Here is a 12,500-nt window from a genome sequence, read left to right on the forward strand (position 1 = left end):
GTGTGTGTGTGTGTGTGTGTGTGTGTGTGTGTGTGTGTGTGTGTGTGTGTGTGTGTGTGTGTGTGTGTGTGTGTGTGTGTGTGTGTGTGTGTGTGTGTGTGTGTGTGTGTGTGTGTGTGTGTGTGTGTGTGTGTGTGTGTGTGTGTGTGTGTGTGTGTGTGTGTGTGTGTGTGTGTGTGTGTGTGTGTGTGTGTGTGTGTGTGTGTGTGTGTGTGTGTGTGTGTGTGTGTGTGTGTGTGTGTGTGTGTGTGTGTGTGTGTGTGTGTGTGTGTGTGTGTGTGTGTGTGTGTGTGTGTGTGTGTGTGTGTGTGTGTGTGTGTGTGTATGTATGTATGTATGTATGTATGTATGTATGTATGTATGTATGTATGTATGTATGTATGTATGTATGTATGTATGTATGTATGTATGTATGTATGTATGTATGTATGTATGTATGTATGTATGTATGTATGTATGTATATATATATATATATATATATATATACTCGTATATATATATATATATATATATATATATATATATATATATATATATATATATATATATATATATATATATATATATATATATATGTATGTATGTATGTATGTATGTATGTATGTATGTATATATATATATATATATATAGAGTAGAGAGAGAGAGAGAGAGAGAGAGAGAGAGAGAGAGAGAGAGAGAGAGAGAGAGAGAGAGAGAGAGAGAGAGAGAGAGAGAGAGAGAGAGAGAGAGAGAGATATATATATATATATATATATATATATATATATATATATATATATATATATATATATATATATATATATAATGTGTGTGTGTGTGTGTATGTAAATATATACTTTATTATATTTTATATATACACAGAGGTGGTGGTCTCTGAACAGAGTTTAAAGCGTTTGTTAAAAGTACAGGACAAATGTCTTGAAACCTCGCTCTTGCAAGAGTTCACGTCATAGGAAGGTGGATATGCCGAAGGAGGCAGGTTGTTCCCAAGTTTATTAGAGAAAGAGATAAATGATTGAGAATACTGGTTAATGTGGACAGAATATTGGTGAGAAAAGGAAGAAAGTTTCGTGCAATGACGCCGTTGGAGGAGGGGAGACGTGCAGTTAGCAAGATCAGGAGAGCAATTAACATGAAAATAGGAGAAGAGGATTGCAAAAGGTGTATCATTACGATAATGAGAAAGAGGATGAAGACAGTCAGTTAAAGGAGAGGAGTTGATGAGACGAAAAGCTTTTGATTCCTCTCTGTCTAGAAGAGCAGTATGAATGGAAGCCTCCAGACATTTGAAGCATACCCAATGCATGGAGATATAAGGCCCCTGTACAAAGTTAGCAGCTAAAGCGAAGGGGTAAGAAAAACTGGCGGACATGGCTTAGAACACCAAGCTTTTTTAGAAGCTGTTTTAGCTTTAGATTATAAGTGAAGGACTGACCGAGGATGTTCAGTGTAGAAGAGGGACACAATTAAGTGTCATTGAAAATAAGGGGGATAGTTATCTGCAAGGCTATCAACATTACAAATAGAGGAATTGAGTTTATGAAGCATTGAACAATACTAAGTTTGCTCTGTCTCAGTCAATCTGTGTTAATCATTAGAATTATTTTTTCATTGATTAAACCTTGTTTTTATTTAATAACTTTTCTTTACAACACAGCGTAATGTGCAGCAATGTAAAGCAACATAACATGAAGAAAGTAGTAGGAACACATGAAAAAAATAAATAAAAAATTATATATATATATATATATATATATATATATATATATATATATATATATATATATATATATATATATATATATATATATATATATATATATATATATATATATATATATATATATATAGCGGCGAAACCGCTCGGGAATAAACTTAATTCCATACATCTGTGTTTTCCTCCCACCTCCCCCTCCAACATTATCATCACCATCATTATTTTTTTTAACACATGTGTACACACACACACACACACACACACACACACACACACACACACACAGCGCCCCACACACACACACACACACACACACACACACACACACACACACACACACACACACACACACACACACACACACACACAGCGCCCTCACTGACACCCCCCATCACCGAAAGTATGTGGACGACTGCACCGTGGGCGTCCCAGTCTTCAACTGGAACCCGGACTACTCGCCACTGCAAGTAATTTTGGAGCGATTGCAGATGTGAATGGAGGAGAGCAGGATAACCATCAACCACAGCAAAACTGTGGTGATGCATTTCTGTAACTCCTCTGTACTAGAGCCCCCTCCCCAGCTCACAGTGGGCCCTCACCCCCTCCAGGTGGTCCGATGTCCCAAGCTTCTCGGAGTCACGGTGGACGACTAGCTGACCTGGAAGCAGCATGTCGCCAGCACCGTAAGATCCGCTGCCTACAGGCAGCACATGCTGAGCAGACTCAGATCGCTAGGGACGCCGACAGACGAGTTAAGTGAGGTGTACCTCACCTCCATCCTCCCCAAACTCATGTATGCCTCCCCAGCGTGGTCCTCCTCCTTCACACACACTCAACAGCTCCAGCTGGAGAGTGTGCAGAAAAGGGTGTGCAGGGTCCCTTGGCCCTGCCTACATCACCTATGATGAAGCCCTGACCTTCTATTGCTGTTGTGGTACACGACCACTGTTCTTCTCCTAAATGTATTAACAGTGGTGCTGCTCAGGATTCTGCCCTGTCACCCACTCTCTTCTTATTATTCAACAGTAACCTTCTAAACCAAACTCTTACGTTGATGATACCACCCAGCACTTTTCCACATCTTTTCATAGACGTCCAACCCTTCAGGAAGTAAACATTTTACGCAGGGAAGCCACAGAACGCCTGACTTCTGATCTTTCTAAAATTTCTGATTGGTGCAGAGCAAACTTCAATGCTTCAAAAACTCAATTCCTCCATCTATCAACTCGACACAACCTTCCAGACAACTATCCCTGTAGGATAGTATTTCATAAGTACTTGTGAGAGGCAGCGATGCGTTTGCAATATTATACAATAAAGCCGAGTTGGCACCTTAGTTCCCGCGCATCGCACCTCAGTGCTCTCACGGCTTGCCTCAGGACAGCAGCCTCCCCTCGCAACCCGGCCTGTACTTTCTTCCTAGCATAGAATAAAGGACCTACTTTATTTCGGTGTGTCCATTGCCTTCCCCACGACGTAGATGGCACATGGGCACCTACACGACGAGCAAGTCGTCCCACATGGCGCAGTGAGTAGCTGAAAGGAAGAAAGCCGCCGGCAGACGCTACACGTCACCTAGCTTGGACCCCTTCAGTTTTCGAGTGTAGTGTTCCGACAGTGTTGTGCGGTGCTAATGTCAGTGCAGTGTTTTTCGTGTGCCTGCATTGAGACAGCAAGGTAGACGGCAAACTTCATCCAGCAAGTCAGGAGCGCACGTGTCACACCCCTACCCGCTGCGGTGTCTGAACAGACACTGCCCGAGGCGAGTGGAGCGTCCCCGGCCCCCAGGCTGCGGCAGTCAGTGTTGCCATACCCAGAGCATACCGCACTGCCCCCACGCACACCACCGACACGGACAGACGCACGCACGCACACCACACACTGCATTCAGCTTCAGGATACAGTCTGCACAGCCTTGTGTTCTCTTTTTTACTCGTGTCAGTTCGACCCGTTGAGGGGCTGGTCACGTAGTAATCTCTAGAGTCACCCTGAGCGATGCCGAAAGGCGGAAAAAAGCCAACACCACCACCTGCACTGTCCGAGGGAGGTTCGCCGCAATCTTCACCACCTCCATCGCCCTCAGTTCCTATGGATGTACAAGCACTTTTGCAATGGATGGCAGACAGGGAGGAAGCAGCACGAGCCGAGAGGGAAGAACAGCGGCGAGAAGACGCAGCACGTTTTGAAGCCTTGCTGACAAGACTGGCGCCGATGTCACTGCAGCCTTCGGGTGCGGCTGGGAGCCCCGCTGCCCCGTCAGGCCCGCCTGCAGCCCCACCGACTCCTAAACCGGCTGTACAGCCCCCACCTCCTCTTTCTTCGGATGTTACGTACCAACAGTTCAGAGAATGGAGGCGGAAATGGGAAGACTACGCAACCATGGTGGACATCGCGAGCCTGTCCCGCCCCAAACAGCTGATCCAGTTACGGATGTGCCTGTCACTCGAGACTCAGAGAGTGCTGGAGCACACGCTACAGGTGCCTCCAAACTCCACTTCGTCCGTCGACGAGGTGCTCGACGTTCTGCAGAAGCACATTAAGGAATCCAGCAATGAGGCACTGAGACGGCGGGCGTTCACTACCTGCAAACAGGCTACAGGAGAGTCTTTTGCAGACTTCTTTGTGAGGCTCAAGAGTCTGTCGGAAGAGATTGATGTCTGCAAAGCTCACAGCACGGAGTGTAAAGAAGCCTGGCTTAAGCACGGCATCCTCACTGGTGTGCAGGACGAGGAAGTAGTGCAGAGAATCATCGCCCTCGACGCTGCCGCCACACTCGCGGACGTTGTGACATTGTGCCGTTCCTACGAGGCCACCAGGACCGCTGCCTCGGCCCTACGTGCTCCTCCTGGGGTCCGTGCTGTCTCTCAGTACAGGAAAGACAAGAAGACGGACCATAGGACCAAAGCGGACGCACGTCCAGCTGTGCCTACACTGCAGTCTTCCTGCAGTAATTGCGGCAAGCAACAGCACGGCCCCAAAGGCTGCCCTGCTACGGAAGCAGTTTGCCACGGGTGCGGCAAGACAGGGCACTGGTCACATATGGAAAAATGTCCAGCCAAGACTGTCCAGTGTAATGCATGCAGCCGATATGGGCACTTCGAGAAACTCTGCAAGTCTTCCAACCCCAAGAGTCAACATTCCTCGAAACCCAAGCTTCAGAAGACGAAGAAAAACAGTCGTGCCACTATCCATGTTGTGCGAACACAGTCTCCGTTGTCAAGGGTCCCCGAGACTTCCAAGCAGGAAGCGAGTAATGTACGCAGAGTCCACTCAACTGTTCGGGTCAAGCCTATGCCTTCTCCTACCATATGCATAGTCGTCACACACGGTGAGAGGTCCGATACCATGGAAATGATACCCGACACAGGCGCCGACACCACGGTGATAGGCCCACAACATCTCCAGCACTTGGGCCTCACGAGTCGTAACCTGCAACCGCCACCCTCGCTCGACTACTACAACGCAGACGGGTCTAAGATGCCTGCTTCTTTGGGTTCCCTCCAGGCGGAGCTCACCTATGGCAAGTTGTCGTGCTCGGGTTGGATCGATGTGCAAGGTGCCCTTAGCACTCCTTTGCTCTCCTGGCAGCACTGCAGGGAGTTAGGCATCATACCGAAGGACTTCCCACGGCAGATAACGGACGACGTTAGTACCGTCGGCAGGATTAGGGAGTCGACAAGTGCCACACCAGTGGCCACTGTACAGTGCCACAGGCAACCAGCCTCTGTGGTTGTCCCACCTCCAGCACCATCGCCATCACTCCCACTTCATGCCAACACATCACTTGCAGAGGCCAAGGAGTACTTCCTCCAAGAGTATGCAGACGTTCTCGTGAAGAAGGACGACCTGCAGAAGGCACCGTTGCAGCCTATGTCGGGATCGCCCATGCGGATCCACCTCAGAGAAGATGCAAAGCCCTTTGCCGTCCACACACCCCGGCTGATTCCCCGGGCATACCAAGACCACGTGAAGGCTGAGTTGGACTCCATGGTGGCACAAGGTATCATCGCCCCAGCTGATGAGGACCCATCTCCTTGGTGCCACCCAATGGTTGTCGTTCCGAAGGTCGGGGGAGGCGTACGCATCACCACCGACTTGTCAAAGCTAAACAGCCAAGTGTCCCGCCCGGCCCACCCGTCGCCTACGCCATTCGCAGCGATCAGAAGTGTGGACCCAGAGGCCAAGTACTTCACAACAATCGATGCTTTGTGCGGTTACTGGCAAATCCCTCTGGCCGAGGAAGACCAACAACTCACGACTTTCATCACTCCTTACGGCCGCTTCCGCTACCTCCGCGGCCCCATGGGCTTTGCTGCCACTGGGGACGCCTTCTGTCGACGAGGCGACCAGGCTCTGCAGGGAGTGATGCAGTGTGTGAAGGTAGTAGACGATCTCCTGTTGTACGACAAGGACTACCTTCCACACCTCCACCGGGTCAACGACGTTCTGGCAAGATGCAGGTCACACGGCATTACCTTAAACGCCGAGAAGTTTGTTCTGGCCGCTGAGGTGGTGTCCTACTGCGGCTACCAGCTTTCTCACGACGGCATCGCAGCAGACCCAGGGAAGGTCCGCGCCATCACGGACTTTGTCAAGCCAGCCAACCTCACAGACCTGCGGTCATTCATGGGCCTCGCAAATCAGCTGGCTGACTTTTCTCCTGACGTATCCGCCGCTGCTGCCCCACTCCGCCCGTTGATGAGCCCGAAGAGAGCGTTCGTGTGGACCCCTGACCACGACCAGGCTTTCGAACGTGTCAAAAAGGCCTTGTCCAACCCACCAGTTCTTGCAGCATTCGATCCTGACCTCCCGACTGCCCTACAAACAGACGCTTCGCGCTTGTACGGCTTAGGATACGCCCTCCTACAAGACCACGGGGGAGGACACTTCCGTCTAGTACAGTGTGGCTCACGCTTCTTGACGGATACGGAGACACGCTACGCCACGATCGAGTTAGAGCTGCTGGCAGTAGTGTGGGCTATGAAGAAATGTAAGTTCTACCTCACGGGTCTGCAGCACTTCACCCATGTGACAGACCATCGCCCACTTGTCCCTATCCTCAACAGCTACACACTAGACGCCATCGAAAACCCACGTCTGCAACGTTTGAAGGAGAAGTTAGCAGCTTTCGTCTTCACTGCAACGTGGCGGCCGGGTAAAGAGTTGTGCATCCCTGATGCCCTCTCAGTGAGCAACCCGACCATCGACGACGACGCCCTGGACGCCGAGACCAGCTTCTCCGTCAGGAGTATTGTCACTTTGGGAGCAGTCGAGTCCCTTGCCACCACAGCTACTGACAGCGACCCAGCGATGGAGGAACTTCGGCGTGCGGCCCATGAAGATCCTGCCTACGTCGAGCTCCTTCAGCACATCAAGCAGGGATTCCCAAGCGACCGCTACGCCCTACCAAATACTCTGCACCCATATTGGAAACTACGTGAGGACCTGTATTGTGAGGAGGACCTCGTCCTGTATGGGGCTAGAGTTGTTGTTCCGGCCGCCCTTCGCCATCGCGTCCTAGCTCGCCTGCACGACAGCCACCGAGGAGCTGAGGCTACGAAACGACGAGCGCGACAGGCAGTGTACTGGCCCGGCATCGACGCGGACATTGTGAACACGGTCCGCGCTTGTGAGCCGTGTCAGGTAATGCAGCCAAGCCAGCAGCGAGAGCCCCACCTCTGCGACGACAACCCCACCAGGCCCTTCAAGTCAGTGTCAGCTGACTTCTTCTCTACCGCGGGGAAGTACTTCCTCGTGGTCGCTGACCGACTGTCTGGCTGGCCTGTTGTGGTGTCTTGTGGCGTGGATACCACTTCTTCAGCAACGATTCGTCACCTCAGGCAACTCTTCCGCGACCTAGGTGTGCCAGTTCGCCTACGCACGGATGGCGGCCCACAGTTCGCCAGCCAGGAGTTCGCCGCCTTCCTTGAGCGCTGGGGAATCCGCCACAACATGTCGACGCCCCACTACCCACAATCGAATGGTCATGCAGAGGCTGCTGTTAAATCAGTTAAGTACCTCATCCAGAAGGTGGCCCCTACTGGACACCTGCATTGTGAGGCGTTCGACAGGGGTCTCCTCGAGCTCCGTAACACCCCAAACCACACTGGTCGCTCCCCAGCCCAGATCCTCTACGGTCACCCCCTTCGCTCTTGTGTCCCCGCTCACGCTAAGGCTTTCCAGAAACAGTGGCAGGCCAGAGCAGAGAGCTGTGATCGTCGGGCTGCTGTTCGCCTACAAGATGATACAGACCGATACGACGCACATGCCCGGCCTCTCCCACCGCTCGAGCTCGACGCTGTAGTCCGTGTCCAAGACCCAACGACGAAGCGCTGGGATAAGGTCGGCACCGTCATGGGCATCGGCAAGTCCCGTGACTACCTCGTCAAGATGCCCAGCGGTCGTATCTGGTGGAGGAACCGCCGCTTCCTTCGCCCGTCCATGTCCCCGTCCAAGGACCTGCCGCCCACGGACGCCACCCCACCTGGAGCAGAGTCACCCCAGCCCGCTCTGCCTCGCCGCTCAGCACGCATCAAGGGCAGGAGAGACGCTCAAGACACTGGGTGCTATGAGCGTGAAGGGGGGAGGGAGATGTAGGATAGTATTTCATAAGTACTTGTGAGAGGCAGCGATGCGTTTGCAATATTATACAATAAAGCCGAGTTGGCACCTTAGTTCCCGCGCATCGCACCTCAGTGCTCTCACGGCTTGCCTCAGGACAGCAGCGTCCCCTCGCAACCCTGCCTGTACTTTCTTCCTAGCATAGAATAAAGGACCTACTTTATTTCGGTGTGTCCATTGCCTTCCCCACGACGTAGATGGCACATGGGCACCTACACGACGAGCAAGTCGTCCCACAATCCCCTCTTCTTCAATGACACTTAACTGTCCCCCTCTTCTACACTGAACATCCTTGGTTTGTCCTTTACTTATAATCTGAACTAGAAACTTCACATCTCATCAGTAGCTAAAGCAGCTTCAATGAAATTTGGTGTTCTGAGATATCTCTGCCAGTTTTTCTCATCCCCGCAGCTGCTAACTCTGTACAAGGGCCTTATCCGTCCATGTATGGAGTATGCTTCACATGTCTGGGGAGGGTTCCACTCATATCACCCCTCTAGACAGGGTGGAATCAAAAGCTTTTCGTGTCATCAAATCCTCTCCCCTCTCTAACTGTCTTCAGCCTCTCTCTCATCGTCGCAATGTTGCATCTCTAGCTGTCTTCTACTGCTATTTTCATGCTAACTGCTCTTCTAATCTTTCTAACTGCATGCCTCCCCTCCTCCTGTGGCCTTGTTGCACAAGACTTTCTTCTTTCTCTCATCCCTATTTTGTCCACCTCTCTAAAGCAAGAGTTAACTAATATTCTCAGTCATTCATCCCTTTTTCTGGTAAACTCTGGAACTCCCTGCCTGCTTCTGTATTTCCACCTTCCTATGACTAGAATTCCTTTAAGAGGGAGGTTTCAAGACAATTATCCTTCAATTTTTGACTACCGCTTTGGACCCTTTTCTAGGCCTGGCATATGTGTTTTTTTTTTATTGTTTTTTTGTTGCCCTTGGCCAGTGTCCCTTCTACATAATACAAACACACACACACACTCATACAACCTGCCATAGACTGACTGTACCTCAATACATGCTTTTTTCTCAGCGTCACTTTTTGGAATAAGACTCACTCATCTCTCTTCTTCTGGCATATGTAGAAAATCTAACTGGTGATCGAGTGACGAATGGCGGTGCGTGGGTTTGTTTTTGCAGTAGCAGAGCTCACTTAAAGACGCGACACTCCTTTCCTGGTGAGGCAAGGGAGACACATGGGAGTCAAAGAATGCCTAGAGTCACAGCATGCACTGACAAAAAAAATACTGTTTGGTCACAAGACAGCAAAAACTATGAAAACACCCAAAGGAAACTGACTCATAATAATTATTATTGGATTGGCCAGTGCTTGTTTGCGTGTGTGTGTTTGTGCGTGCGTGTGGCTGTGTGTGTGGGTGCATGTGTGAGAAGCAGATAAATTAACATGCTATTTCTAATCCTACTACTACTACTACTACTACTACTACTACTACTACTACTACTACTACTGGTACTACTACTACTACTATTACTGCTACTTCTACAACTATTACTACTACTACTACTACTACTACTACTACCACCACTACTACTACTATTACTGCTACTTCTACAACTATTACTACTACTACTACTACTACTACTACTACTACTACTACTACTACTACTACTACTACTACTACTACTACTACTATCAACATTACTTCCAGTCACCAGCTTTTATCCTGTAAGCAGAGGAAGCCTTAAAAAATTAATGAAAAAAAAAAAAAGTCAGGTTCGGCCTGGCACACTGAGGCATCACATGTAATATAATTAATAATCAGCAGATCCTTTGGTTTTATTCATCTAGATGTTTCTCATGCATAATAGTGCCCTGTCTAAAAACAATAATAAGAAATCACAGGAATCCAATCTGTAAAAAAAAAAAAAAAAAAAATAGAATTTACTTAGGAAAGTTTTAGGGAAACATAAAATGCCTAATATATACACATTTTAAATCGTTTAGTTACTAAGGTTCTTACTTATAAACACCTCTCATACACAAACAAATCTTACCCCAACATTTGCATACTTTGCCACATTCGAAATCATTAGATAGATATTCTCCTTTCCACAAAGTTTCAGCTTTTCAAAATACATGGTATATAACCATATACTGTACGTATGTACTAATATATTTCATTGTATGTATATATATATATATATATATATATATATATATATATATATATATATATATATATATATATATATATATATATATATATGTGTGTGTGTGTGTGTGTGTGTGTGTGTGTGTGTGTGTGTGTGCTTAAGAGGGATAATAGGCTATTAACGTTAATGGCTTGCTCAGTAACATTAGCCTAAACTGGTTATTAATCTTATTGTCCAAAATTCTCTTGCCCAATAACGTTAATGACCTATTATACGATATATATATATATATATATATATATATATATATATATATATATATATATATATATATATATATATATATATATATATATATATATATATATATATATATATATATATATATATATATATATATATATATATATATATATATATATATATATATATATATATATATATAAGAAAATTTTTTTTCCAACATTGATGATTGCAACACACCGTGGCTGAAGATTGCTGACTCTGTTTTGCTGCCTCTTTCTTGGTGTGTTTCCTTCAGGCTGCCTACCTCTCTGCTGCTTCCCTGGAATGACAAATAAATCTTAAAACGATGAAAGCTGTGTCGGGACAACAAGTCGTTGTAACACACACAGATGCCAGGATGCACGTTGTTGTTGTTATGAGAGTGTGCCAAGATAGTAACGTGTACTTCATGTGCCTCACGGCTTATGAACCCTAATGTAGCTTGCACTCCTGTGACCTTGAGCACCAGCTGCTGATGGCCGGCCACTCGCTGCTGCCAAGTGCACGATGACCTTGCTCCTCTTCATAATGGAAACTAAGGCACTACTTCTACTACTACTACTACTACTTGGAGAGAGAGAGAGAGAGAGAGAGAGAGAGAGAGAGAGAGAGAGAGAGAGAGAGAGAGAGAGAGAAGTGCATATACCTCACGCACTCCATCACCACATGTTCCACTTTTCTTCCTCTCCTGTCACACATCTGACACTTTCTCTGTGTCTCTCTCTCTCTCTCTCTCTCTCTCTCTCTCTCTCTCTCTCTCTCTCTCTCTCTCTCCAAAGTAGTCTTGCTCACTCATTCACATGTTAATTATGTAATCCGTGGTGTTGTAAAAGCGAAATCTTTATCTGGAAGGGTAGTAATGCAAGGCTGGCGGCTGTCTTGTCTGCACTGTACTGCTGAAGCGTGGAGGAGCGAGGCAGCTAGCTGGGTCTCTCTCTCTCTCTCTCTCCCTCTTAGCGGCGAGTTGAAGCGTAAGTATATAATACTGATACACATCTTAATTAAGGTGAAAACACAACTGTTATGGAGGAAACAGAGACACCGGTGATAGGCAGGATGGAAATATTGCAGTCTATCCTAGCAACGTAAAGTGTAGCACACTGGTAGTAAAAGTGAGGGCTGCTTACCCTGCCACAACACCCCATGCACGCCCAGGATGTGATAAGTGACTGAGACGAGACGAGACGCGACGCGCACAACCACCCCCGTGTTGCCACTTGTCCTCACTCAGCCACTGTCAAAAAGAAAGCAACACATACATTGATTCAACTCTGAATTTCCCTGAGCTACACAATTATATAGGAAAGTTGAAAAGCGCTCAGCAAGGTGGCAGGCTGCAACAGTTACAGGCACGCCATTTCACCACCAGAAGTAAATAAATAAGACAGGTGAGTCACAAGCTTTCATCACATCCTGTGCTTTGTTCATAGCGGCGGCCGCAAGGCAACTCAATCACCAGCCAGATACAACAGTTCTCTCTCTCTCTCTCTCTCTCTCTCTCTCTCTCTCTCTCTCTCTCTCGTTTTTTCGTTCACGTTTATTTGCATATTATTCATTTGTTCATTAACTTTACTACTCCCTCCCTCCCTCTTTGTTTCTTTCCTTCCTTCCTTCCTTTCATTTCACCGCCATTGTCATTCGCTACCTGTTATTCACTGATTCCCTCCCTCCCTCACTCCCTTCCCCATCTGTTAGCTCAAGGGAGGGAGAGAAGGAAATAGAATGCAGGAGAGAGAAACAGCAGGAGCGAGAAGGAAGGGA

At 47.5% G+C, this 12,500-nt stretch overlaps 1 protein-coding gene across 9 annotated transcripts in view; it reads right to left on the reverse strand.

Annotated features, from left to right (window-relative positions):
- Positions 1–12,130, reverse strand: part of LOC135093632 (ankyrin-1-like) — a 61,636-nt gene extending 49,506 nt beyond the window's left edge. For 7 of the 9 annotated variants that reach the window (XM_063993068.1, XM_063993066.1, XM_063993069.1 and 4 more), the window contains exons 1-3: positions 11,867–12,130; positions 10,938–11,019; positions 9,398–9,514 (exon numbers count right to left, since the gene is read on the reverse strand). In XM_063993068.1, the coding sequence (XP_063849138.1) occupies positions 9,398–9,401 (4 nt within the window). In that variant the 5' untranslated portion in view covers positions 9,402–9,514; positions 10,938–11,019; positions 11,867–12,130. Of the gene's footprint in view, positions 1–9,349; positions 9,515–10,937; positions 11,020–11,866 lie in introns of all 9 variants that reach the window. The other 2 variants (XM_063993064.1, XM_063993067.1) reach the window with 2 other exon arrangements.
- Between the last annotated feature and the right edge of the window lie 370 nt (positions 12,131–12,500).

Source organism: Scylla paramamosain, chromosome 43, assembly GCF_035594125.1.
Source record: "Scylla paramamosain isolate STU-SP2022 chromosome 43, ASM3559412v1, whole genome shotgun sequence".
Lineage (NCBI taxonomy): Eukaryota > Metazoa > Arthropoda > Malacostraca > Decapoda > Portunidae > Scylla > Scylla paramamosain.